This window comes from Botryllus schlosseri, chromosome 14 (genome assembly GCF_051294905.1).
Source record: "Botryllus schlosseri isolate E-star chromosome 14, Bs_hap1, whole genome shotgun sequence".
Lineage (NCBI taxonomy): Eukaryota > Metazoa > Chordata > Ascidiacea > Stolidobranchia > Styelidae > Botryllus > Botryllus schlosseri.
The window spans coordinates 17478468-17506332 of record NC_137249.1 but is presented as its reverse complement, the minus strand read 5'-3'; the positions used below and the strand labels follow the sequence as shown (position 1 = coordinate 17506332).

The 27865-nt window shown below is 40.7% G+C and overlaps 2 protein-coding genes and 1 long non-coding RNA gene across 3 annotated transcripts in view; 2 read left to right on the top strand and 1 right to left on the bottom strand.

The window, feature by feature from the left end:
* Positions 1 to 1731: 1731 nt before the first annotated feature.
* Positions 1732 to 19847, top strand: LOC145456413 (myosin-6-like). The gene is made up of 32 exons (XM_080334526.1): positions 1732 to 1924; positions 2405 to 2511; positions 2569 to 2712; positions 4547 to 4703; positions 4763 to 4790; positions 4852 to 5044; positions 5110 to 5173; positions 5233 to 5331; positions 5397 to 5500; positions 5561 to 5699; positions 5780 to 5898; positions 5963 to 6112; positions 6179 to 6349; positions 6416 to 6589; positions 6658 to 6896; positions 6955 to 7255; positions 7317 to 7453; positions 7964 to 8219; positions 9421 to 9663; positions 9781 to 9957; positions 10030 to 10410; positions 11044 to 11416; positions 12469 to 12784; positions 12930 to 13113; positions 13399 to 13564; positions 13631 to 13871; positions 15657 to 15849; positions 17567 to 17896; positions 18400 to 18570; positions 19282 to 19482; positions 19545 to 19676; positions 19736 to 19847. Exons 1-32 carry the CDS (start codon positions 1828 to 1830, stop codon positions 19748 to 19750), a joined length of 5802 nt encoding a protein of 1933 aa, XP_080190652.1. The 5' UTR covers positions 1732 to 1827; the 3' UTR covers positions 19751 to 19847.
* Positions 19848 to 20313: 466 nt separating this feature from the next.
* LOC145456419 (solute carrier family 15 member 2-like) overlaps positions 20314 to 27865 on the bottom strand; it is a 48925-nt gene continuing 41373 nt past the window's right edge. The window contains exons 14-15 of the mRNA XM_080334536.1: positions 24661 to 24839; positions 20314 to 22217 (exon numbers count right to left, since the gene is read on the bottom strand). Coding sequence (XP_080190662.1) covers positions 22124 to 22217; positions 24661 to 24839 — 273 coding nt within the window. The 3' untranslated portion in view covers positions 20314 to 22123. The remainder of the gene's footprint in view (positions 22218 to 24660; positions 24840 to 27865) is intronic.
* On the top strand, positions 22226 to 24070 carry LOC145456457 (uncharacterized). The gene is made up of 2 exons (XR_013920608.1): positions 22226 to 23365; positions 23841 to 24070. It is a non-coding gene; the product is annotated as an uncharacterized LOC145456457 (long non-coding RNA).

The following is a 27865-nucleotide window of genomic DNA, read 5'->3' as shown; positions in this document are numbered from 1 at the left end:
TATGGCTTGAATTTCTTCCTGACCTTATGACGCGTGCGTTCAGCACCGAATGGTTAATCCGTCCCTCACTGGTATACCTTTCGGACGATTATTAAAACTAACATTATTTGGATCACGCTATTTTGGACTTTGGTTCACCGTGGTCGATTTGGTACAGAAGCGAGAACATACATTCGCAGGCAGCTCAAGAATCATGATTATCAATCTGTTGTAAATGGTCACGGTGTTGAAACACCACCAATACCAACAGCAACAACATTAGTGTTGCCATGAAGCTGTGCCAAATGCGTGTACGATATTCTTAGAACTAATTGCTGTTTAATAGGCGTTGATGTGTCTATTGTTATCTGCAGGGCTGTCAATTCAAAAATCATGTGTAAATGAGCTGTAGATTATTATCGAAGTGCATTTTATAAATCGTGTTATGAAGCAGGAATGCATAACCGGTACCAGGCCGATAAACTTGTGTCTCTATATCGCTAAGCTCCGAGCTGTAGAAGCGCCGTCAAACTTTGATACAAACAGTTACGAGGGGCGATGTACTAAAAAACGTTATGTCCGTACCACTAATATTTATCCTTATTTTAACATTTTACTCATATTGACCAAGCATATTCCAATTTTACCATTCAACGAAAATAGCCAAGAAACACTCTTCAACCATACATAAAAACACTTATATATCATAACCCGGTCACCATTTTCTGCGTTGTAGTCTACTACGTCGTATATTTATGTGACGTTATATGGTAGTATTCGTAGAAAAATGCTATATTTCATATAAGTACATGCACAAGTTGTAATACATTGGCACATAAATGCTTATATTGTGCCATCTTCTCGAACGATTTCCTGCCCGTTTCCCCGCGCCTCAACGTTGTGTACAGTACCATATTACCAGATATATCATCTTTTTACTGACTGCTTTACTGCGTATAAATTTCCAGATAACGCGACGAGTAAGATTTTGACATCATATATGAAGTTGAGATCTGAATTCAACTCCTGCATCTTTACTCATCGGAAAACATCCGACATGCCACCGATTACATATAGGTGCTACCTGCCTGTAATATATGTAGCTAAATCAGCTCATTACGGTTTCATATTCTGACCATATTCTTTGTTTGTCCGAGGTGCACCGCTGCGCAGTCACTAAATGACGCAAGACGCTATTCCAATCAGTTTTAATACCTACGCAACGTGATGTTATATTGCAACATTGGGCTCCGCACATGGTGTGATTAGGTAAGGTGAAAATAGATTCGTGTTATAAAGTGAGTTTCGTCACCTTCCGCGCCAGCAGCTGACAACATTGGCACTTATACGAATTATAAAAATGGCTGGTGCTACGGCGGTGCCTACAAATGAGATGTATGTAGTCAGGCGCATTATGTAACTGGAAGAAAGATTGGGCGCTTCTAATGTTTATGTGATAATTTACTAAGTTCGGAACGCAACAGGTTTTGCTAGGATTCAAATCGTCATTTAGTGACGGGAAATTGATTGGCCGAAGTCGACGGAAGTAGTTAAGACTTGGAATTCTACTATGGAATGTTAGCATTGACATTTGTTCGAGGAATATCATTGAATTTATTGATCACTAATCAATATATGACGAGTATCACACTGCTAACCACTATTAATCTTGCACCCCCAATATTCACCGAGGTCTCATCACTTATGGTGACATATAAGCAATAAGTATGTTACTGGAAATCGACGGGAATGCACTCCCTTATCGAGATTATGCGAATTTCAGCTTGTATCGTAAAAAGTTAGGCCAAGTTTCTCGGTGAGAGCTCTTGCGCATAGCAAGACAAAGATATGGCCACTCTTGATTTGTCGATGTTTCAAGATGCGGCAGAGTATCTGCGCATGTCCCAGGAGGAAACGTTGAGGCTTCAAACGCAGAAACCTGACGGTAGGCGGACTGTATATACTTATATTTCGGATCCTAAAATGAATACCCATTGTGTTTCTTACAATGACCGATTTGTGATGACTTACCAATAAATGTGAAATGGCACAATGATTCAATGTCAGCGGGCGAGACGATAGTGTTTGTACAACACCCTGACGGCCTGACCACCTGGTTTTTAGAAGAAAACAAACCTTACACTAGAAATAACTTGTAACGAAACAGCAAAGGAAATGTTGGCGGTAAGCATTTGCCGAAAAATATGTCTTATACGTCGTAATTACGTTCACCGTATGGGTAGGTAGCTGGTATCTGTATTCGGGTCATCATTATTGAAGACAATGAAATGTAGAATGAATAAATGCTCTGGTAAGGCCCTCAATGACAAATACTACAGCTGGTGCGAAATAATTGCAAAAGTATTAAGCTCTGCAATACATCAAAGAAACAGACTATCTTCTTCCATGCTGCTGTATTTCGAAGGAAGGAAATATTGCTGGTTTCCAAACAAGGAAAATTGCTACGTGAAGGGAGAGGTGATCTCTATAGACGGCGGAAAAGCCAAAATAAAGTCTCTTGATGAGGGAAAGGTATGAAATGACTACAAAGTTCCCTCGAGTTTTCTCGAATATCGAATTTATTATCAGGAAACTACTGTGCCCGAGGATGATCTCCAATTGATGAATCCTCCGAGGTACAAGAAATGCGAGGACATGGTGAACATGACGCATCTCAACGAAGCGAGTGTTCTCAACAATCTGAAGGAGAGATACGAGTCCTTCATGATTTACGTACGTATTAGCTACAGGTATCGGTATTTTCAGCGCATGTGAAGCTCCAGATATCGCTGGCTACAAACATGCTCATTGCTCATTTTGGTTATATGGTTGTACTCGGTTTTTCTAGTACATGATTTTTCATATAGATATAATCGTTGCAGGTGCGATAATAAATTTAACTCTTGAAATTTCGACCTGTATAGAAAACCTACAACTCCTCCCCAAAGCCATGCACAACTATAGCAAACAAGCAATGTCAATGTCATTACGGTACCTTTGGAGATTGTATGTCTGCGAAGTTGAGAGAAGGCAGACGGCCGCTAAATATAAAATCCGAATATTTGTGACGTGCCTTTATCCGTCGCTAGCCTGCCGTGGTTTCCAACTCACATTATTGAAATATTTCAGAGGGCGTTTGGTTCGACAATTAGGCTATGGGTCTGGCATGACAGCAGCATTTAGCATATTTTCTAGAAGTTTGCAATATACATACTGCCCTATATATTTGGCATACTTTCGTATAATTAATTTGCCAACCATGTAAATATCGATTAAAAATTAATCGATAGATTTGGATTTTCCGAAACATTTAAAATAGTGTTCAAGTTAGTCACACCACTATCTCGTAACAATGGTCCTTTCTATCAAACCTGGAGGTTTCGGCGGTGCTGGAATGTAGGTTATTATTGCATAATGGATACGATTGCGAAGTACAATTCCAAAGTTCAGTTTACGACCGAATTTTTTACTTAACAATTAACTTTATTTGGAGCGATGGTTCAGAATGTTTTCTCTGCTTACACTATTTTTACTATTTCAATTTCGATAGATCTCCTTAGTAGCTACAATACATATTGATGGCATAATGGGATAATGTGGAGTTGTAGACACAGAAGAGAAGGCTAAAATTGAGCATTTATTCGAAACCATTAGCATATTCTGAGAGGGTATAGGAAACTAGGTATAAGCAAACATGCTTCCGATTGTATAGAAAACAAGAAAGATGGAACTGTGACTATTAGTCCTGTCAATCATTCCGGGCTGAATGAGAATAACGATAATTAATTCTCCAGTATGATTTGGTTATTTGATAGCATGATGAAATATGTCGGCCGTTGCTGGTGGTTGTGGACTCTCTATGCATATACGAGTTGTCATATATACCAGCTGACAACGGCTCAGTAGCGTAAGTCTTGGATACGACACCTACAGTAATAAGGACAATTTAGTTGTACGTTTGGTGCCCGCGTTAGCAAATACGTGAGAAATTACGTCAATGTCGATTGCTTGTGTCCGGCTTTGTTCGACTTATATAATTTGCTTATGAATCTCCCCATAGTGGCGTTGTTGATGACACGATAAAATCTGTTACTTTGAAACGCTACGGACTTGGTGAATACCGAAAAATATGTCGCAATATAGCGGTACTTTGCCGTTTGATTACACAACGATCGTCCTTTAGGTCGAAATGTTTTGTCCTGCAACGTTAATGCCATAATTATAATGATCGGCAATTATCAATGATTAGAAAGTCGGTACCGCGCTTCGGCATAGAGGCTTGGTAAAACAGTGTTACGTTTGGACATAGCGCCGTATTGCAGACGGTACATGTTGGCTTGCAATTTGCAAAGACCGATATGCGATTTACCCGCGCAACAGCGACTTTCTCAATTTCAAATGAGATAACACATGCATAGGAAATCAGCAATCACGTATCGCATATCTCGTAATGCACTGCATTTACAAATATAACGTCAACAACGAATCTCACCACGAATGTACCCTGTGTAATAGCTGTTTTGATTACAACATTTGGCACTGACACGATCTATATTTTGTTAAACAGACTTACTCCGGGCTTTTCTGTGTGACTGTCAATCCATACAAGATGTTGCCCGTCTACAATTCCTACGTCATCGCCGCTTACAAAGGAAAGAGAAGAACCGAGATGCCTCCTCACTTGTATTCGATTGCGGACAACGCTTACACGGAAATGTTGATGAGTATGACGTGACATTGCAGAGTTTTGTTTCTAAACATGATTGCTGTTTTATTAATTCAGACAGGGAAAATCAGTCCATGTTGATTACGTAAGAAAATGATTATGTGCGCCTTCCTCGCCTACAGATTACCTGTACCTTTCGTTTCCAGTGGTGAATCTGGTGCTGGTAAAACAGTGAACACCAAAAAAGTCATCCAATACTTTGCGTTGGTCGCCGCTCAAGGCGGCGGTGGACAAAATGACGACAAAGGCACACTCGAAGACCAAATTGTGCAATGTAACCCTGCTATGGAAGCCTTTGGCAACGCGAAGACTGCCAGGAACGACAATTCCTCTCGATTTGTAAGCTATATTTGATGCTTGCCCAGCGATCAAGCATTTTTTCAATTGTTGTGATTGTCTTACAGGGTAAATTTATCCGAATTCACTTCGGAAGTACCGGTAGCCTGGCGTCTGGAGATATCGAGCATTGTAAGGACAGTGTCATCGTTTTAATACATAAAATTGGATTGGCTCGTTTTCTTTTTAAGATCTTCTCGAGAAATCTCGTGTAATCTTTCAGCAAGGCGGTGAACGGAACTATCACATCTTTTACCAACTCATTTCTGGATCCAAACCAGAACTAATTGGTATTAATGAGGCTATAGCTTAATTTCTTTCTAAGCATGAGCAATGAGCACGCGGCATTCTTCAGATCAGCTTCTTCTGACCAAGGATCCCTATGATTACAAATCAATTAGCCAGGGTGTCGTAACAGTGGACGGCTTGGATGATGGCGCGGAATTAATTCTAACGGACGTAATATATGTTTTGAATATGATCGTAGTTATTTTTCTGAAGGCCATAATTGTTTGTTAGGATGCGTTCAAAATTCTTGGATTCACCCCTGAAGAAGTCAACGGAATCTACCGTATCATGGCTGGCATCATGCATCAGCAAAATATGAAGTTCAAAAACAAGCAGCGGGAAGAGCAAGCCGAACCAGATGGGACAGAAGGTAAAGCATCCGTATTAGTTGTGTTACTAATGTGGAATTGACCAATCTAACTAACTACGTAACTTTGTTCCTGCTTGTAGATGCTGACAAGGTGTCATATTTGTTGGGCTTGAACTCCGCTGACTTTCTGAAATACCTCTGCCATCCCCGCGTGAAAGTAGGAAATGAATACGTGACTAAAGGACAGACTGTTAACCAGGTACACTCGACTTGTCGGTTCCGCTTCCCTGCCGTGGCCTAATCGAACTGCGATTTCGCGTTAGGTGAGTTACGGAATGGGCGCTCTCAGCAAAGGCGTGTTCGAGAAACACTTCAACTGGCTAGTAAAAATCATCAATAATAGCCTCAGCACAAAATTACCTAGAAGCTACTTCATCGGTGTTTTGGACATTGCTGGTTTCGAAATCTTCGACGTAAGTTCCAAACAATTTGCAACGCTACATGTATTTGATTCTAATGCGCTCATCGAAAATCTCCAGTTCAACAGCTTTGAACAACTTTGCATCAACTTTACGAATGAGAAATTACAACAATTTTTCAACCATCACATGTTTGTTTTGGAACAAGAGGAATACAAAAAGGAAGGAATTGATTGGGTCTTCATTGATTTCGGTATGGATTTAGCTGCGTGTATCGAACTGATCGAAAAGGTACATTTTTGCAGTATATATCAAGCTCCCAATCTCAGTATCAAGTAGTATCTTCTGTCTTTTAAGCCACTGGGTATCATGTCCATCCTCGAGGAAGAGTGCATGTTTCCAAAAGCATCTGACAAGACGTTTTTGGACAAACTCTATCAAAATCATCTTGGAAAAACTAAATCCTTTGGGAAACCTGTGAAGAAGACGAAATTTGAGGCGCACTTCGAACTTCATCATTATGCTGGCTCGGTATGAGTGTGTTCAACGACATGTCCTATGAAACACTATCAAATTTGAAATATCGTACTCTTTCACAGGTGGGATACAGCATTACCGACTGGCTTGAGAAAAACAAGGAACCACTGAACAACAGCGTGGTGGAATTGTACAAAAAGTCGTCCCTGAAACTGATGCAGACTATTTGGGAAGGATACGTAAGCGCCGATGATAATTCCGGTGGTGGTGGCAAAGGTGGAAAGAGGAAGAAGGGAGGTTCCTTCCAAACTGTATCATCAATGCATCGTGAGAGCTTGAACAAACTCATGACAAACTTGAGGTTAGTAGCACATATACAAAGCCGATCTTTGCAAATCCGACACCTCACTGCATTTCAGGTCAACCGCCCCGCATTTCGTTCGCTGCATCGTTCCTAACGAAACTAAAACCCCCGGGACAATGGATAACCATGTCGTTTTGCATCAGTTACGTTGCAATGGTGTCTTGGAAGGAATTCGTATCTGCCGAAAAGGTTTTCCGAACAGGTTGCCTTACGGCGATTTCAAGCAACGATACCGCATTCTGAATCCTAATGCTGTTCCGGATGGTCAATTTTTGGACAGCAAGAAAGCGTCCGAAAAGGTTTTGACCTCTCTGGAAAATATTGACCATGAGAAATATAAGCTTGGACATACCAAGGTGGATTTTTTTTAAAAAACTCCAGATTTCATAAGCTATACTCATGTACTTGGCGTGACAGGTATTCTTCCGTGCCGGCATGCTGGGAGTGTTGGAAGAGCTGCGTGACAACAAACTATCCTCCATTTTCAAACTTATTCAAGCTCGAATGAGAGGACGAATCATGCGCGTTGAATACAACAAGCTCATCGAAAGGCGGTAAGTTAGTTAGGGCATAACGGACACCAACAATTTCAAACTACCTGCAGTTATTTTGTATTGTGTCCGTTATAGCTTAGAGAATAGAAGTAGAAGGAGCCTAAAATCATATCCGTTTGAGCAGTTAGTGAAAGTAGGCGAAAGTAGTCTGAAAAAGCAAAAATACTTTCGATACGGACCTTTCAACATACAGCTGTCCAAATGCAACCTTTCTAATTCATTCCATGTCAAAGCTGTTCAGGTGAATGCTGTGAACTTTCGGAAATGCGACTGAAGCTATATTTAAATTTATTTTCAATATCGGTCAATTATATCGGGATTTTCTCTTTTATCGATATTGGCTCAAAAATTCAATATCGGTCGGGATCTATTTGTATTATTTTGAAATCATGGTATAAAAATCGTTTCCTTTAGCTTGCTGCTCACGTCATTTAATAAAACGGTAAAGCGACTTGAATGTTATTTCAATTATTTGACATCACGTAAATATCTTTTCTCGCACATTTACAGAGCTGCTATTAGAGTGCTACAGTCAAACCTGCGAGCCTTCTTCTCCGTACGTGATTGGGAATGGATGAAACTCATGTACAAGATCAAACCATTGCTTCAAACTGCCGAAGCAGCCAAGGAAATGGAACAGCTTGAAGCTGAGAATGAGGAATTGAAAACCAATCTAGAGAAGGAGTCGAAACGCCGCAAAGAGTTGGAGGAATCTCAAGTCACACTTGTTCAAGAGAAGAATGACTTACTTTTACAATTACAATCGGTACGTAGGAACTGCGAACTGGATTCGCCAGATACACAAATTCTCAAATTTCCCCACTGGTTACGTCACTACCCCCTAATTTTTGACTTGGACATCGTTGCGTCATGCATTATATTTATATAGATAACTAACCTACGGATGGATGCGCATCACGTGATTCACGGTCGAGTGATGCTACATGCGCAGATTTGTTGTCGCTTCATAGCATGAAACGGCAACGTAATTGCTAATCCCATACATGACGACCTGAGCGCTCAAATTTCAAAAAGTTTATCTTATTTGAAAGCTACAGTCGCGCTGATTCTGATAATATACATCAAAATCTGATCAGAGCAATGGAACCACCTCGAAACACCCTATAAAGTCTGAAAATCGGCATTGTTTTGAACAATCGCAACCACGCAAGGACCATTGTTATGGTCATTGTGCTGCGTCGTTGCGATTGTTTAGAACAATGCCGATTTTCAGATTTAGAAGGCTATTTCGGGGTGGTTCCATTGTCTTAATGAAAATTTAATGTTTATTTTCACAATCATCGCGACTGTAGCTTCCAAATAAGATCAACTTTATTAAATTTGAGCGCTCAGGTCGTCATCTATGGGATTAGCAACTATGTTGCCGTTTCATGCTACGAAGCGACAACAAATCTGCGCATGTAGCATCACTCGACCGTGAATCACGTGATGCGCATCTATTCGTAGGTTAGATATCTATAATATTTACGTCACAATGAGACCGTGTCGTAATAAAATCTTCATTCTGGGTATGCCAAGAAGGAGCAAGTGCTACGTTTTAAACAGGGATTGTATCCACGTGACAGGGTTCGGAGTCATCTTCAGTACATCTTATTTTATAGTTTTGATTCGAATCCAGTATAGTCATTTTCAATTCACCACCGAGTCCAGTGCTGTGATCATTCCGAGAACTTGAATGATCAATTAATTGGTCATGCAACAATGGTAATGGTATCGCATATCTAAATCATTGCGAGGAAATTTGAGGGACCAAGAGAAAGGTAACAAAGTATATGACTTGGATCAAGTCTATAAATAGAGTATCTCGGGTCATGCAAATCGAGTCATTACAAATGACCTACGTCATAACAAACACTGGTTTTAGCACCCTCTACGCTTCTTCCACCCACTAATAAATTTGATCGAACCACCAATTCTGGTGCGATCAGAAATCTATATTGTAATAGGAACAAGACAGAATTGATGATGCTGAAGACCGCTGCGATCAACTGATCCGTACCAAAGTGGAGTTGGATGGAAAAATCAAAGAAATCCAAGAGCGATTGGAAGACGAAGAAGAACTCAACAACGAATTGGTGTCGAAAAAACGGAAGTTGGAAGATGAATGCTCCGAACTGAAGAAAGACATCGACGACTTGGAGATCACTCTTGCTAAAGTAGAGAAAGAAAAGCACGCGACCGAGAACAAGGTAAAACGATCCTAGGTATATAACATAGAATCGATGTGCAATAATCAATGATCGTCATCAAACTCGATTGAGACTTGGCAGCTTGGCATCTATCTAAATAAAATTTACACACCGCAGCTGAAAAATTTGCAAGAAGAAATCGCTTCACAAGATGAGCAAATTGCCAAGCTTCAGAAGGAAAAGAAAGCTTTGCAAGAGGCTCACCAACAGACTCTTGACGACTTGCAAGGAGAGGAAGACAAAGTGAACAGTCTAACGAAGCAGAAGTCAAAACTTGAACAACAGGTTGACGACGTGAGTATCATCGGATCCCTCAATGATAGACAACAGCAACTTTGCAGAAACAAATATATTTCTATTTCATAGCTTGAAGCTTCCTTAGAGCAAGAGAAGAAACTGCGCATGGACCTGGAACGTACCAAAAGGAAGCTTGAAGGCGATCTTCGACTTTCCCAGGAAACTGTCATGGATCTTGAAAATGACAAGCAACGCCTAGAAGAGAAGTTGAAAAAGCAGGAATTCGAATACAGCCAGCTATCAACCAAGCTTGAAGATGAGCAGGCGCTGGTGATGCAACTCCAGAAGAAAATCAAAGAATTGCAAGCGCGTATCGAAGAGCTTGAAGAGGAGTTGGAAGCCGAAAGAGCAGCCAGAGCAAAGATTGAGAAACAGAGAGCTGATTTATCCCGCGAGCTTGAAGAACTAAGTGAGCGACTGGAGGAAGCTGGTGGAGCCACTGCAGCTCAGGTACAATATACTTTTAACTTCCAAGCTTACGTTTTCACCAGACACCATCAAGTATAGGGAAGAGGGACTGTATACTTTAACTATGCAATAAACCTACATACCCATACCCTTTGAGGATCATTGCTACATTGTAATATGACGAGATCCCACTCTTTGCAGCATGGGTCTCAAACTAGAATTTGATCGCGGGCCAATTTCTTAGTATTTGATGACGTCGCGGGCTGTAGCATCAATAATAGGGTATTCCATGTCTTTTCAAGTAGGCAAGTTTTCATTATTCGACGGGACATGCGGAACGATATTCCACACCCATTTTGAAAACAGGATTTTATACGTAGCGATTTTCACCAGGCACGAAACATATCACGTATTTAAATATTTGAATAAAATTGTTGTTGTCTACTCGGATTGAGATTATTTCCAGACAAGGTCAATTTCACTTCAGCCAATCACATCATAGTTATGGATGTGGCAAGCATAATTTAATTTCTTCACCGAAAATATACAGTACACACATCATATAGTACATTAGTTCCAATTGCCAATTTGGAGTATGATGATGATGATGATCAATTGATCATAGATGTTTTGAGCGTCAAAACCGTTTTACATCTCTGAATTTTTCATGGTCAGATCGAGCTCAACAAAAGACGCGAGGCAGAGTTTTCCAAACTACGTAGAGAGCTCGAAGAATCGAACTTGTCCCACGAAGCCACCGTGTCAACCTTGCGTAAGAAGCACGCCGACTCCGGAGCCGAGATGAGCGAACAAATCGACAACCTGCAACGAGTCAAGCAAAAACTGGAGAAGGAAAAGAGCGAGATGAAAATGGAGATCGACGACCTGGCCGCCAACGTCGAAAGCGTCACCAAGGCCAAGCTCAATTACGAAAAGATGGCGAGGAATTTGGAGGAGCAATTCAACGAGTCGAAATCCAAATCAGACAACCTCACGAAGGAAGTGAACGAACTAAACGCCTCTAAGGCTAGGCTCGCTTCGGAAAATGGTGAGATGATTTATTCAATCATTTACTACACTTAAAAGTATTCGTTCATGGTGCGTGGTACATGCAAGTCGATATCTTTGACTTCTAATCAATTACAAGTCGATATAGGTAACTTCAAGACACGCCAACACTATGCAAGTAAAAGTAAAATATTGGCGTGACGATTACTCAAGTAAGTAGTTATTCGCCGGTGGCAGCTTTCAGAATTGGAGGATATATCTTCGCGACTATGACTAAGAATAGCGTCACGAATATAGGGAGCTTGATAAAAATATTCCATTCTCGTGACTAAGATAGCTATACATGACTCGGCTCTGATTACAATTTCGCTCATAGAGTTGATGTGAATTCACTCGATAACTATACTTTCTACATTGCGAATTCTTTAACGAAAAAGTCGGTATTTAGTTGATCATGCTAATTATTTTGTCTCAGTCACACTCAGTCATCACGAGGCGCGGTTTGTTACGAGGTGTTTCTAAATTTTGGAGTGCTAATGTAGGATACATTTGCATTGGAGTTTTCCACTACACCTACTCGAATGTCGATGTTCTCAAAGTATAATTGCCCATATGCTTCATCAGTTTTAGCCCAACTAATTACTTTTGACATGTCAAATATTTTTATTACTTGCTGAAATGGTATTATTTTAGTGTACTTCCCCTTTTATCTACTTACGCCATTTTTCAAGTGGAACTTGGAGTTAGGGTGGATTGGCGTCCATTATATGAATGAAATGTATAGTCCGTCCATCATAATAAAAAGAATGTGATTTGATAAATTCCACCTATCTGATGAACTATTGTGCAGTCTGCAATCTTGTAATTTGGCACTGGTGATTGCCTGACAAAAGTTTGCAAACGCCTCATCAGTTTAAGATACACGATTGAATAATATAAGAAATCTAATATTTCTAATTTTATTCCGCATAGTCTCGACATGTCTTGAAAATCGTACTTATACTTGTTATTGATTAGAAATTTAGGCATTTCTACTTGTACTAGAGAAAACCAGTTACTAATTTTACTCACCACCGCTGCACCCAACAACAGGCGAACTTTCCCGCCAATTGGAAGAACGCGAACACTTGATGGCTCAGCTTACACGCACCAAGAACAGTTCTTCCCAACAAATCGAGGAGCTCAAACGCGTCGTGGAGGAAGAGGCGAAAGCCAAAGCGGCATTGGCCCACTCCGTTCAAGCATCCAGACACGATTGCGATCTCCTTCGCGAGCAGTACGAAGAAGAACAAGAAGCCAAGGCTGAATTGCAGCGAGCCCTGTCGAAGGCCAACGCGGAAGTGGCGCAGTGGCGTAATAAATACGAAACGGACGCAATACAGAGAACAGAGGAACTCGAGGAAGCCAAGTACGTTCTCGCTGATATACAGCATCACAGGGAAAACATATAGAATTCGCAAAGCGAAACGCACACTATAATAGCCTACTTTAGCACGATATTCGCATGTATCGCGCTACGCAATGTCATATTCTCTTGTGCTTCTTTATTGCAGGAAGAAGCTGGCAAGTCGTCTTCAAGAAGCCGAGGAACAAGTTGAGGCGACCCAAGCCAAGTGCGCCAGTTTGGAGAAAACGAAGAACCGACTACAAGGAGAATTAGAGGATCTCACCATCGATCTAGAACGCGCCAATTCCGGCGCAGCTGCCCTTGATAAGAAACAGAGAAACTTCGACAAGGTTAACTTCCCCAATATTGTCATTACGACACACACCAATCTAAGTTTATCCATATCCAAGAATCCAAGAACGTTAATAAGTCTGCTGTAGTACTCACCTCTAATAATTTAACAAGTGATTGGACCAGGCTTTCGTGATATGGCCATACTTTGCAGTACATTGTTTGGATCAGTCTCAGATTTTATATGATCGACCAGTAACTAAATCACGCTATTTTCTGGAAGCTTCCAAGAATTCTCTCTGCACTACAATGAGGGGCGGAGAATGGAATTTTTTGTCATTCAGGTTTTGGCGGAGCATAAGCAAAAGGAAGAGGAGCTTCAAGTTGATCTGGAACAATCCCAAAAAGAGGCTAGAGGACTGTCCACTGAGCTGTTCAAAATGAAAAACGCTTATGAGGAATCTCTTGACGCTCTCGAGACTGTTAAACGCGAAAACAAGAATCTTCAAGGTCAGTAAACGGGTTCATCCACACATGCGCACATTGCTCATCTTTGTTACGCATCAAAATGCGCAGAGGAAATAAGCGATCTCACCGATCAACTGGGAGAGGGAGGAAAGAGCATCCACGAACTGGAAAAGGCGAAGAGAACTCTCGAACATGAACGTAACGAGATTCAAGCCGCCTTGGAGGAAGCGGAAGGAGCAATTGAGGGAGAGGAAGGGAAGGTTTTGCGGCTGCAGGTCGAACTCGCGCAGATGAAGCAAGACTTCGAGAGACGCCTTAGCGAGAAGGAAGAGGAAATTGACAATCAAAGGTAGGGAACGGAGACCTTGCCCTCTTTTTATCTGATTCAGATGCATTCACCAAAGACCAGAAGTGGTCAGTAACGAAGTAAATCTACTTTTTCGGAGTGCTCAGTAGGTTTTTGCCTACTTTTACTGCTTAACCCTGCTTTCTTGGGTATGGCGAACAAAACCACTTGCGTTATAATCGCCAATCAAATAATAATCAACAACAACAACAACTGCTTTTTCGAGTGGTATGATTTTTGGTTACTTCCAATTCTTTTTCAAGAGTTTTGTAGGCGTAACTATATTTAACATAGGCAAAACACTCAGGGGTTTGGAAAATAGAAAGTATTTTGGTATAGGTTTGAATCACGTTTATCAGTGAAATTGTAATATGATCTACGCGAAATAGCCCGCCTCGTACCACGGCAATTAAATATATTTTTGAATATTTCACCTATTTACAGTGTAATTAGTCATTTCACGTTGATCGCAAAGTGGGAATATTAGTTTCAATGCATGTTTATGTTTAGCGATTTATGACCGATGTAAATACATCCAATTTTCGAAATTACCATATATTACCGCCATACAGGGTCTGCATGGTGCAGTTGTGATAATGTCCGCTTGAAAGTATAGAAATTTATCCAATAACTACTTCCTATTTCAAAAAAAATCAAAAGTCTAAAATGTAAGCGGTGTAGCACAAATAACGGTAAAGTATGTAGATTGTAGGTAGCAGAGGTGGTCACTAACGAGGTACTTCTACTTTTTGAAGTACTCAAGTAGTTTGGGTAGTACTTGGGTAGTTACTCAAGTAGATCTAATTTCCCGCTACTTCTACTTCGTAATGTTTTGTGATATACTTACTCACTTTTCGGTATTTTCAGTTTGTCAAGTAGAAGTAGTTTATTCTCCAATCAGAAAGATAGCCTGATGAATTTCAGGGCTGTTTTCGCGGAGTATCAACATTTAATTTTCATAAAAGTTATTTTAAGCCCAGAATTTTCGTCGCGATTCGCGCACAGTAGAGTAATATTATTATTATTATTATTATCACAAACATGAGTGGTGCTTTTCGCCATTTATGGCCTTGTGCGCCACGGTCGTCAGGAAATTCAAATCAAGCAGTAACTAAATGAACTTATTACAACTTATCACGAACTCAGCGACGGCAGTGGACAATTGCGATGACGAGAGTAGGTTGCGTATGGTGAACGGTACAGTAGACTAATATGATTTCACGAACGTATAGGTGAATATAATTTAGGTAGCGGGTTGCGTGGTTCCGTTCTCACCGCATTGTCGCCCATATGAAATATTTTATCACAGTAAGTATGGCCTACCTACCAGAGTAGAATATTTAAATAGAATCTAACTCTTTGCGATACCTACTAAATATATAAATTATGAACAAATAACGTGAAGGATGAAATAGTTATCACTAAAAATATACATTCTGTTTGTGGGGGGAGTTTTATATGTACCTAACGCTACAGCTCCCTTGGGTAACCGCTTCAGAACTTACCAATCTGAAGCATGCATGTAATGGAGAGCTGAATATTCTCAAGTAGACACAATGCGTTAGTAAATGAACCATTCTGAAATATTTCAAGCCCAGCAGCGGGTCATGGCAAATATAAATATGGTCGCAAGGTTCCGAAGCACCTACGAATGTTACTAAAATGCCCGACTGTATAGTGTGCCAGAATGGTACACTTTTCGTTCCATGTCTTGTGCGTAAAAATCTGCTATACACTATGTTTTGCATGCATAGCATCGCCGGCTGTTTCCACCAATCTTTGTCACAGACGCAACCAACAACGCTCTCTCGAATCGATGCAAACCACACTCGACTCCGAGAGCAAGACTCGCCAAGAAGCTGTCCGCATGAAGAAGAAAATGGAAGGAGACCTCAACGATCTCGAAATTCAATTGGGACACGCCACCAGACAGGCCTCCGAAGCCCAGAAATCGGCCAAATCGTCTCAGGCTCACATCAAAGTATGTAATTAATGTTATATACAGGTTGCACGCAGAAAAGGTCAAAGTAGTCAACGCTGCATCTGCAGTAGAAGTAGAAGTAACGCCGTAAATTTCTACTCAGTTACAAGTTGAAGTGGTGATATCCAAGACACGTCAAAACTGCTTCCGGCGGAAGAATAAAATGTAAGGACTGGAAGTCTTCGAGTAAGTTTTTTCAAAAAGTGCTCTCAGCTGTTAATCGGAGATGGCTCGTTTTGAAATTAAAAGATGTATCATCAGCATCACTGTTAATTCAAAATGAATTTCGTTGTATCGTATAGATGTTTGCACTGTCAGTGAATCATCATTTGACTTTTTTCAGCTTGTAGCCTACTTTACAGGCTTACCGTTGTTTACACCCATTTTGAATCACAAACCTTGAAATGAAACAAATAGGTCGACATGGTGTTTGTTCAATGTACCGCAATATCCCAACTAAAGCAAGCCGGCGGCGGCATTGGTTCTTATATAGAGAAGCGCATCATGAAAAATTGTAATGTTGACAACATCGTCAAAATGGAGCAACGCGGTGTGCCACCAGCAGTGTACGCACAACTTCAGTGTTTCCAGCCAACAACTGCTCCATTCTTGGCAAGCTACTTAGTAAGGACAGACACTTTCTACACAAGAATGTAAGAAAGTATCTTTCGTTGTACTACAACAAACTTGAACTTGAACAAACTTATTTATAACATAATGCGTGATGTATGGGCAGGGCAAAATCGAGTACCTGAGTGATTCGATTCTGAATCACGTATTACGCTTCGAGTCGAGTCGAGTGTTCGAGTATCACTCATTACGACGTCACCGCAGAATGTACTATGTCAAAGTTCAAATATGTACCTTTTATGCGACCACAAAGAACATAATGCCTGTTATGCGTCACATTAAATATACCGATTTCATTGCTCTTCTTGACAATGTTGTGACAATGTTGTGACTCATGACTTCGGAAATGTGTTATTTCCAGTAACGTTCGTAGCTTTGTCCTATGTCTCGTATGCTGCGACACGGCTAATCAAGGTTTCAAGGCTTCCTCAGCTCAAAATAGTATCAAAACTATAATTCTCGTTAGTAAATTAACTTTCAGCTGGGAGGAGCGTATAATTTCAGTACTCGAAAAAATCGTATTTTACTACTCGACTCGAATCATTAAAATTAATACTCGATTCAGATTCGAGTACTCGATTCAGATTCGAGTACTCGAATCATTGTGCCCAGCCCTAGATGTAACTACTGGAATTCTTCATAGGTCCAGATTTCGTTAGAACTAAAAATTTTCATGTAAAAAATTGTAAGTTTTCAAGTCGAGAAAGTTTTTTCAGGCCAAACTATTTCGTAAGGATAGACAGTTTCAACCAGAAATTAAGATAACTAGTACAATACTAACATTATGGGGGTAAACACCTAGTTTAGATTTTTTAGGTAAAATAAATTCAGTTACCGCGATACAGGAGCTATTTCCCGTGTTTTTATGACATCTTTACTTCTAAAAGCCATACATACTTATCTTCATATTACTTTAAGCATTTTGTTCTTGAAAAACTATGTTGCAATAGAAGTGTATATAGTCGGAAAACATGACTACATGAGTAAATAGTGCCAGAAGGGAAAATCAACTATGCATCGTTAGTTACCAAATCTGTTAGAGTTGCATACAAATTATACACATCCTCATCTTATCTCGTTCGCAAAGGATTTGGAGCTGCAGGTGGATGAAGCGAAGAGACACTCGGAAGATCTTCAAGAACAACTCGCCGTGGTAGACAGGCGCGAAAATCTCCTGAAAGCGGAGATCGAGGAGCTTCGTTCAGCCGCAGATCAAGCGGAGCGCGGCAGAAAAATGGCGGAGAACGAGCTGTGCGAAAACGCGGAACGCTCCAATCTGCTACACACACAGAACACGGCTCTCATCAACCAAAAGAGAAAGTTGGAGGGAGAGCTGCAGACGATGCAAAACGAAGTGGAAGAATGCATTCAGGAGCAGAGAAACGCAGAAGAGAAGGCGAAAAAAGCTATCACTGATGTGAGTCATTTGACTTTGTGGCACGATAGCGCCATAATAATTTTCGCCGACCTTTCCAAATGCCACCCTCCACGAAATATGTTTCATGTGAAAGTTGCAGACCTACGAGTGCTACGACCACATGGCAGAGTTTTCAAATGTCTACCTGAACTTGTTTTATAGCCCATCCACCCATGCCACTATCTATAACAACGGCATGGTGGGATAGTAATATAGGGCTTTAGTTACACCAACAGTAGACCACGGCGACATTGTCGCTGGCTCGTTCAGTACAAAGGGAGAATATTGATATGCCAATTTTTATAATTCAACAAATACAAATACATATGGTGACGTAAATACTCCAAGTTACAATTTTGACCCTCCAGCCATCGTTGCTTCTACTATGGATATGAATGTTTAATTATAAAGTATATATTGTCTGTAGATTGTGTATCTTGTAGTCTACTTAAAACCTGTTTCTTTACCGTTGATGAGTTGTATTTATTTTCCGTGCGCTATAGGCAGCAACAATGGCCGAGGAACTGAAAAAAGAGCAAGATCTGTCATCTCACTTAGAACGCATGAAGAAGAATATGGAGCACACTGTCAAAGACCTCCAACAGCGACTAGACGAGGCCGAACAGGTTGCCATGAAGGGCGGAAAGAAACAAGTACAAAAACTGGAAACCAGGGTGAGATATGATGTTTAATTATATCGGAGTATCACGAGCTAGGACTGTATAGATGAATATTTTAAAATCATGTCGCTCTAAGTTTAAATCTGGCCCGAAGTCACATATCAACGGTACTATAGATTGTAAGTGGAAACTAAATTAGTGCGATGTTTTGATTATTCAAGGAGGAAAACCATAGATGGAGGTCTGCGCCATTGAGGTGCATTGGCAATGAAGATACAAACAAACCACTTGGTGGTATTGTTGGTATTTTAATTGAAACATAAGCACCGACGTTATCGCTAGGAGCGAAAGATGCTCCTGCTTCGCAAATTGTTGACCCTTGCATTGTCACGTTCTCATTGTTTCGCCACAGTTAATTTCAAGCGTAGCATTATTGTTGAAATTTAATATGTTCGATTGTTGGTTCTGAATTTTCCATCCCGAAATTCGGGACATTTGCATTGATACCATACGAAATGGTTGGCTATTTCAAACTTGTGTGCACAAGGGGAGGGTTACGAAACATTGCAATGTATGACTTAAATCCGTGCAGTTGTTGCCAAAGGGAACAAATTAGAGTGAGGAAAAAATCTTTCCCTCCAAATTTTGATTGTGATCACTTCTTAAATTACTCTTGGCAGTAGAAGATTATTTCTTATTCTTGGTGCAATGTATTGGGTTGGCGTTTTCAAGCACCCATTTCCTCACTACTTCAATGCTCTGTAGGTGCGAGAACTTGAGAACGAGATCGACGCTGAGCAACGACGCAACGGCGAGAGCTTGAAAAACCAACGCAAACTAGAGCGCAGGTTGAAGGAAGTCACGTACCAAGCGGAGGAAGACAAGAAGAACCTTACAAGAATTCAAGATCTCGTCGACAAGCTGCAGATCAAAGTCAAAACGTACAAGCGACAGAGCGAGGAATCGGTAAGTAACATATGCAAAAGCGGTATTCTGGCTCGAAACTGACATACGTATACCCGCTGTAGGAAGAGCAGGCGAATCAGAACTTATCAAAGTATCGCAAACTACAACATGAACTTGACGACGCTGAGGAAAGGGCGGATATGGCAGAATCTGCGTTGAACAAGCTCAGGACGAAGGCTAGAGACATGGGAAAGGTGACTTCGTATTTTTCGAGTCACCTTACGTTATATTTTAGTCATCTTTCTATTTTTAGGGATCTTCTGATTGAGACATTTGACGCCGCGTATGATGCCATGCTTGTGGGCATGTTATTAGCTGAAATAAGTCTTGCTTGTTTTTATCAATATACTGAATCTGCAGTTGAATGTTACTTGCCAAGGTTGTTTACGGGCTGAGAGAAATGCAGCATTGCCGGGAATTTCTGTATGCTGCGTTGACGTTATGTTCGCGAACATAAACGAAACATAAAATAAAATTACCAATGACATTGCAAGAAAACTATTCAGCTACGGTGATACATGGTTTCTTTATCCCAGTTGCAATGACAATTTTACTCATATCGTTTGTATAGGCATATTTCAGATATAACTTAAAACTTTCTTCTTTAAATGAAACAATGTATAAAAAGTATGTAGGTTTCCTATAAACTATTCAAGTAACAGTGTGAGTAGTCTGAAAACATAACAACTTGACCATGAAGCGCAACTGGAATAAACCTACTTGAGTATTCGGCAAAGGCAGAAGCATAGCCTCTTCGCTACTGACCACCTATATTGCTACATTATTTTCATAGCAATGATAATATAGTATGAGTGCGTAAATGAGGCTCTGTTCCACATAAAGATGTATATAGCTTCGTATCAAGGCCGCGCCTTCCCACATGCAACACACAAGCCATTCGTTGATGAAAGACCTAAACAAATGAACGACTGTACGCAGGGCCGTAACTGCCGCACCCCGAACCCCCCAATTGAGGGGGGCGAGCTGGAAGGGGGGCCAAAATTATTTCGTGAATTAACATAAATTATAGAGTTTTTTTGAAAATTTAAGCAACTTTATCAAAACTTTTTCGCGCTGCACGCGATTTCAAGTTGCCGAGTATATTGAATATTGGGTACTCTTCCCACAAGAAAAAATACGCAAGATTTATAGAAATGGGCGTATCAACGTTGGCCATTACCTCGCCACGACGCACCAAGACATATAAAGTTTTAGACCATGTAACATGCGACTGCAAAAAGTGTGTCAGAACGATCGGCAGCGAGAAAACCTTGGCCGAAAATTATGCTGACCGAAAACTTCGCTCTATATACAAAATACATGTGGGTTTAATAGTCCATAGTCGTCTAAATGACTGGCACCTAAATGTTCCTGTCTTGGCAATCTGAACCTCACAAGACAAATACCACCCCGCAGGGAAAAATTATATGCCAGTGAAGAAATACCAATTTGAAATCGTGTGATCTTTTAGGTTAGTACGTTTGGGCGATTGTATATTTTTGATATAGCAGACAGGAGGTCACGAAATAACATCATGTAACGAAGTCATACCAATAGGTCCACCTGCTCGAAGATGTTTAATTATTATTTACGGGCTCTACATTTTCCAAGACAACACCTGACTCAGCTCTACCGGTAAATCTGATTACGTGAGCGACTGAGCATAGAGGACAAGAAATTGATAGCAATATATAAGCAATTTCAGATCTTATTGACCGATTTTATCATGAATTATCGAAAAATTTTGCGCTTCGCGCTGGTTTACTAAGCAGTACATCTGTAATTTCGTGAACAACGTGGTGGCGGCCTGGCGGGTCGGTTTGTCATCCTATGGGAGTCCAAGACTCCAGTTTTTTGGGGCCTGACGAAGTGCTGTTTCTTTCCTGCCAACGGGTATACAATACACCCGGAGATGTTTATTTATTATTGAGGGGTCCTACCCTTTCAAACACACCTCACTCTGCTCTACCGGTAAATTTGATTACGTGAGCAGAGAAAGGATAAAAATTGATAGCAATATATATGCAATTACCGATCATATTGCCCGATTCAGTCATGAATTATAGAAATTTTTCGCGCTTCGCGCGTTCAGGCGATAAAAACTGACTCACGAAACGGACACCCAATATAGATGATAAGCAGTGGTATACAACGGACAGGGCGAAAGGGGTCTGGGGGGCGAAGCCCCCCATAAGTTAGGTTTATCACGCTTTGGGGGGCCCAGGACCAACGTTTGGGGGGGGGCTGACGAAGTGCTGTTACGGCCCTGACTGTACGTCTGACTTCAATGAGCGCTTTATTAAAAATATTGAAGATGTTCGAGTCCAAAGTCGATGTCACATTCATGTTTTTCCAAAGGAAAAAGGTTGAAAAGTGACAAAAAGAATAGACATATATGTAAACAATAATACAGGTCGTTACTATATACATCGTGATAAATTTCGACCCTACAACATTGTCTTCACTTATTGTTACAACCGTCCAAATGTTTAGTTTAAAATATTTATCGAAATCACAACTTACAGTATGAAACATTAATGGATGTGAAGCAACCGATAGAAATCTGCGGTATCATGACAGTATTTGTGTAGCGATCAAATATGATCTCAAAAAGTCAGTGCTGCCAGTGCGACGTTGTTCCTCACACCCGTGTAGTAGTTTCCCCAATTAGTTTCTCAGTGCCGATATCATCTTCATTGTCGTTTTCAAACTCCTTTTCATCAACGGGAGTAAATCTATTCATAAATAAATTGTCTGTATGTAAGGTTTCTTGACGTTAGAACAAATTTAATATGCATGGGACATGCATGTCCCTATGGTCAAGAAATACGGTAGTTCCCATAGCTGACAAACACGGATTGCACACTGTAAAAAATCTGGTAGATTTACTCGGAAATCTCTGTAAATTTTACCACGAATTACCGGTCGCAGCCAATTACTGTGCGTAGCTTGTCATTTTACATTTTGATATATAATATTACCTTAACATAGCTGTAAAGTAAGTTACCAGAATTTCTTCGCAAAATTACTGACAGTTACTCGTTACTGCAGTTTACCGGGCTATTGGCAAAATTGATTAGCTTCAAAATCGCTGCAGCCAATGTATACGTAGAACTGAATGTTACTGATACGTCATTCTAGAGGTGATTTGACCTGATTGAACCTCGTTTGCGAGACTGGGGTCTATCATACCGAAATTGTTGGCTCTAGTATCAATTTAAGCTTAGTAGGGTACAAGAAATAACTGACAATCGTAGCTAATGTGGTACACCGTAGCCATATTATATTATAAGGCAATGGCTGTACGGCCAGTCTCACTGGTTACATTCGTTGTCACGGATAAGGCTGATAAGTTAGAAAATTAGTTCAGGATGTATAATATTGCTCGGGAAAACTAGAAATATCAGCACCGCATGCTCAGCTGACCATTTGTTAATGGCGGAGAAGGCGACCTGTAATAGGTTACATCAGGTGACTGCTTTATCTGAGATTCGTAGTAAACAACCAACGCACAACTGTGACATCACAAGCAGCGTCTGGTTAGGTAAGTACAGTAAGTAGTGAACAACACATGCAATATATATCAATTTATACGAAATTAGATGAAAAAAGGGACTATATGCAATGATAATTGTTTCTGTATGGGAAAAAACGACCCAGATCAAACATTATAACGTGGCCAGTAAATATTATCGGTGTCATGTGTCAGCGGATGAATACCATTTATTACGAAATCGTTCGAGTGTCGTGCTGTCGTCTGGCCAGTGGCCAATGGCCATTAGTGAGATTTGAGCAAAGGGTGGAGCGAAGCTTGTGCTTGAAGAAAGTGGATACGATCGATGAAGATTCCTAGGAATGCTGAATGGAATACGCATCTTAAAAGGTAATACAGTACTACATAGTATTTGTTACCGTGAATGTCTGACTCTGCACACCAGCCCTCGATGACTTAGATTTCATGATTGATATATTTCATTCGCCGCATTTTCTGTTCTATTTTGGGATATTTTTCGACTTATATAGTGACCACATACTCCGCTGCGGAGGAGTTAAAACTGTTGGCTTGGTAATGTCATTTTCGGGCCATAGCATAGATATGTTTTCATCCACTGCTGGATTTGTTTGCCACACATGCCACCTTAAATTAGGAACCTTTTGCTTCAATACAGAGATAAAGTCATGAATCTCTGCTATGTCATGTAAAAGGCGGAGCCGTCATCACACAATGTGCCAGTACCGGTACTTCAAAACATGTTATATTTTTGTTAGCCTATTTGTCTTAGTCTTTATAATGTCATGTCCACTGTCCAGGTTAGGAACTTTGCTTTATTAGCGACTTACGCATGAATTCTTTTTAGTGGAACTGCAAGATACTACTTACACAGAAGGAATGAGAAAAAGAAACAATTGGAAGTTTGGCCGGTGGTGGAATTAATTCACGTTTTCTTGAGACCACTCGTGTTACTGCATGTCTCCTAAAGAAGAATTAGACCTCCAGCAGCAATATTTTTCCATCGATAACCACTTCATCGTGATATCATGAATGAATATAGTTTGTTCCAATGTCGTTTTGGGGATGTGAAGAAAATGTTGCGATATTCTTACATCGGGTTGCTTTGCGATAGGTATGGATGTACGTGAATTTAAAAGCTGGTATGTAATCCTGATTTACAGGGACAGCATGTAGGTAGGTAGGCGGTAAAATGACAGTCTCGATAGCAAATGTACAGGAGAACATGTAGATTAGATATACCGGAGGTAACTGTAACATTACAGTCTGGCGTGTAAAGTGAGATTACCGGACGAGTGTAAGTTAAATTTACATTGACTAACGGTAATGTTAGATTACCACGAAATGTCTGGCTACCGTGCTTCCAAACATTTCGCGGTAAATCGTGGTTTTTATTTTTTACAGTGCACGAGGTGTTGGTCATATATGGAATGTGGCTAGTATGAAATTAGGGATGTTATTAATGAAATGATCGTCACGAATACCATTTGTGACGTAATCAAAATGGATGTCGTCATAATGACGTTACGAGTTTAAAATTTGGAGGGACTATTCGCGCCTGTCACCCCGTGACTACCTAGCAGTATGCATAAGTTTTCAAACTACAAAAAGATAATCAGATAAACATATACAGATGAAAGTTTTGAAATGAACGAATTCGTCGTTACCTTTTTCCCAGAACCATGAAAATCCCGGATGCTACAAAAATGAGCATCGCAAATAAGATGAACTCATGTGCACGTCTTTCGATAGTTTTCATCTGAGCCACAATGACGACAATTACATTGCCAAGCGAGACCGTGAGAAGCCAGAAGCTTGTCACCACAGATCTCATGCTCGGTGGTGCCTGCAACAATCAAGACATCTTTGTTTGGAAAACAGTTGACATATTGATCATTTGGATTAAGCCAATGGTTCTCAAACTGCGGCGCACGTACCAATAGTGGTACGCGAGAGCTATTTGAGTGGCACGCGAAGAGGGCGGGTTTTTAATTGGATTTAGTCTACAATTTACTGTCAGTTGCAGTGGCTAAAACCACTGTAAATTCACTATGTACTAAATTCTTCAGCTGTTTTGTTCCGTTACACCAGATTCGCCAAAACTGAGCAACTTGTGAGATTGGTTAACTAGGATGCCAGGGCTAACAGACGAACTCATCGGTAGGCCTATAGTAAGCAGGCTAAATATTTTCCATGTCGAAACGAAAGAATAACGCAAAATAGAAAAAGTATGGATTCATCGCAATCAACTATGAGGGAAATTATTTGTCACAGTGTGTGGTTTGTATGAAAACCTTTTTGAAATCGGGCTTCGAGGCTTCAAGCCCAGCCTTTTAGAACACCATCTTGATTAGAGCCCATGCAGAAAAGTAATTACGAGGTCGTTCCTCATTATTAGAGCATGGTATCTCATGCCATCACGATCACAGCCAAACTTCTCTTGTCGCGTGACCATCCGGCGTCCATGCTATGCATTTCTGTTAATTTCTCTACCAACTTGGACTGTGCTATTATTATCTAGGACCGGGGTTCCCAACAAAGTGGTCGCCATCCCCGCAGGGTCGTTTGTCTATTGTCGGGGGTCGCGGAGACGACAATCAAATACCATTGACTATAACGCGGAAGTCAATCAACCGGATGCTCTCTGCGCTTCATTTTTAAAATCATTAGTTCATTTTTCAAAATAAGAATAAAAAACGACATGCGAGGAATGCGAACCCGGCAAACAAGGTATCAGATCAGTCGAAGTGCCATTCTATAGCACCACCTATGCAATAACGTAACTATGGTGTCTGGCCTCAGTTCAGTTTATGAAGAATTTTCACCACTTCAATCACCACAAGACTGCGATACAATGAAAAGATAGGAAGGTGTTGAAACGACTTGGAGCAGTCTTCGAAATCAAACACCCACCCGGGCCTAGGCCTCCACTACAAAGATATAGGGACAGGTGCAAAGAATTTTTCATTCCAGGAATACTACAAGCCGGTAATGTGTTAAGAGTATACATACAAACACCCTAGGCGCGGCTGAATAACATATATATCGTTATCTGTATTTCCCGCGACGGGGGATTTCACGTAGCCCTACCTGACTACTTCGATTGGATTAGGGTTGCCATAGGTCTGGAATTTCCAGGACATGTTCGGAATTTCACTGTTCAAACTGAGTCAGGGAGTAAATTCTAAAAAATGCTCATTTTAATAATATATTCATATTACAAATATATTAAAACCCGAAGATTTTCGAGCCAACACTCTTCAGGGGTAATCGTCGGCATAAAGAGAATTTCAAAAACTTGCATATAACTACATTGCATACAGCCAATTATGACGTCATAGAAACAAAACAATATCAAGTGCAGACAAACCGCGAGCGCAGCTAGTGGCCAATTTTTAGCTGAAGCAAACGTTCTTTCTGCTGGCATAATTGTGGTTGATCTTAATGAATGTCGATTCCAGCGCGGACAAGTGGAAAAGTGTGCGGCCTCTACCCAAAATAGAGAATCTGTCGCCCAAATCCCCGAATGTCCGGAATTTTGAAGGCTTGAAATAGGATAAAATCTTTTCCTAAATCGGCATAAACAATATTATTCTTTGCAGATTTATGCCACTAGGGGTTTTCTTCGCTCTGCGCGCTATTTAGTGCCACATTCATTGATTTTAATATGCGGACTACTTCCGACCTCGCAAGATATGGAATCAAAATAAATAAATAAAATAACAATCAATTAATTACTGAAATAAGTCGCAATGTGATCGCAATTCTAAGACAACGGTATATGCCTGGAGTCAGTGAAGGCCATTTAGATGCTTTTGTTAAAGATAGTGGCTCTAAACCCGGGGGTCACTTGCCTTTATTCTGGGGTTCGTGAAGATGTTGAACGTAATCAGCTTCCAAAATAGGCCGTGAGTCTGGGCTAAGTTGCTGACCGTTGTTCAGTAATCAGCTTATCAAATTTTGAGCCGGGTCACAGAACATTTTCAAATTAAAATGAAGTCGGAACCATAACACGTTGAAAACCCCCGGATGTGCAACCTGCTGGTGCGGACCGGCATTTACGCTCAAAAATAGTCTTTTCCGTGTGACATGACATGACTTAACGATGTACAATTACGCTCCCTGCATTTTCGAAGTCGTCATCCTCCACCAGCTCTACCACTAACTATGTCATGTGCGCGGAGAGAGGATGATTTTTTTACGTCATATTGACAGACAATGTGTCATACCTCATTTTATAATCCGATAGTGGGCGCTAAACAATGTCCGGAATTTGCCGATAGATAACTAACCTGCGGAGTGCGGATAGACACGCAACACCCGTCGTCACGCTTGCTTGACCAGAGGAAATTGCTGCTCAGCAATCTGAACGCCACATAATTTCTAATCCCATAACTGACGACCCGAGCGCTCAAATTTAGTAAAGTTGATCTTATTTGAAAGCTACTGTCGCGCTGATTCTGAAAATATACATTAAAATTTCATCAAGGCAATGGAACCACGCCGAAATAGCATTCAAAGTCTGAACATCGGCATTGTTATTAAACAATCGCAGCGACGCATCACAATAAACATAACAATGGCCCTTGAGTGCTTGCGATTGTTCAGAACAATGCCGATTTTCAGTCTTGAAGTTGTATTTCGAGGGGGTTCCGTTGCCCTGATCCGATTTTAATGTATATTTTCGAAATCAGTGCGACAGTTGCTTTCAAATAAGATCGACTTTACCTAATTTGAGCGCTCGGGTCGTGAGCTATGAGATTAGCAATTATGTTGCGTTCAGATCGCTGAGCACTGAGCAGCAATTTCGTCTGGGCAAGCAAGCGTGACGATGGCTGTTGCGTACCTATCAGTAGGTTGGTTATCTATAAT

Coding starts and splice junctions, on each gene's coding strand:
- LOC145456413 (XM_080334526.1), top strand. CDS start 1,828: ATGGCCACTCTTGATTTGTCGATGTTTCAAGATGCGGCAGAGTATCTG. Junction 4,791..4,851: donor AATCAGTCCATGTTGATTAC/GTAAGAAAATGA, acceptor TTTCGTTTCCAG/TGGTGAATCTGGTGCTGGTA. Junction 9,664..9,780: donor AGCACGCGACCGAGAACAAG/GTAAAACGATCC, acceptor TACACACCGCAG/CTGAAAAATTTGCAAGAAGA.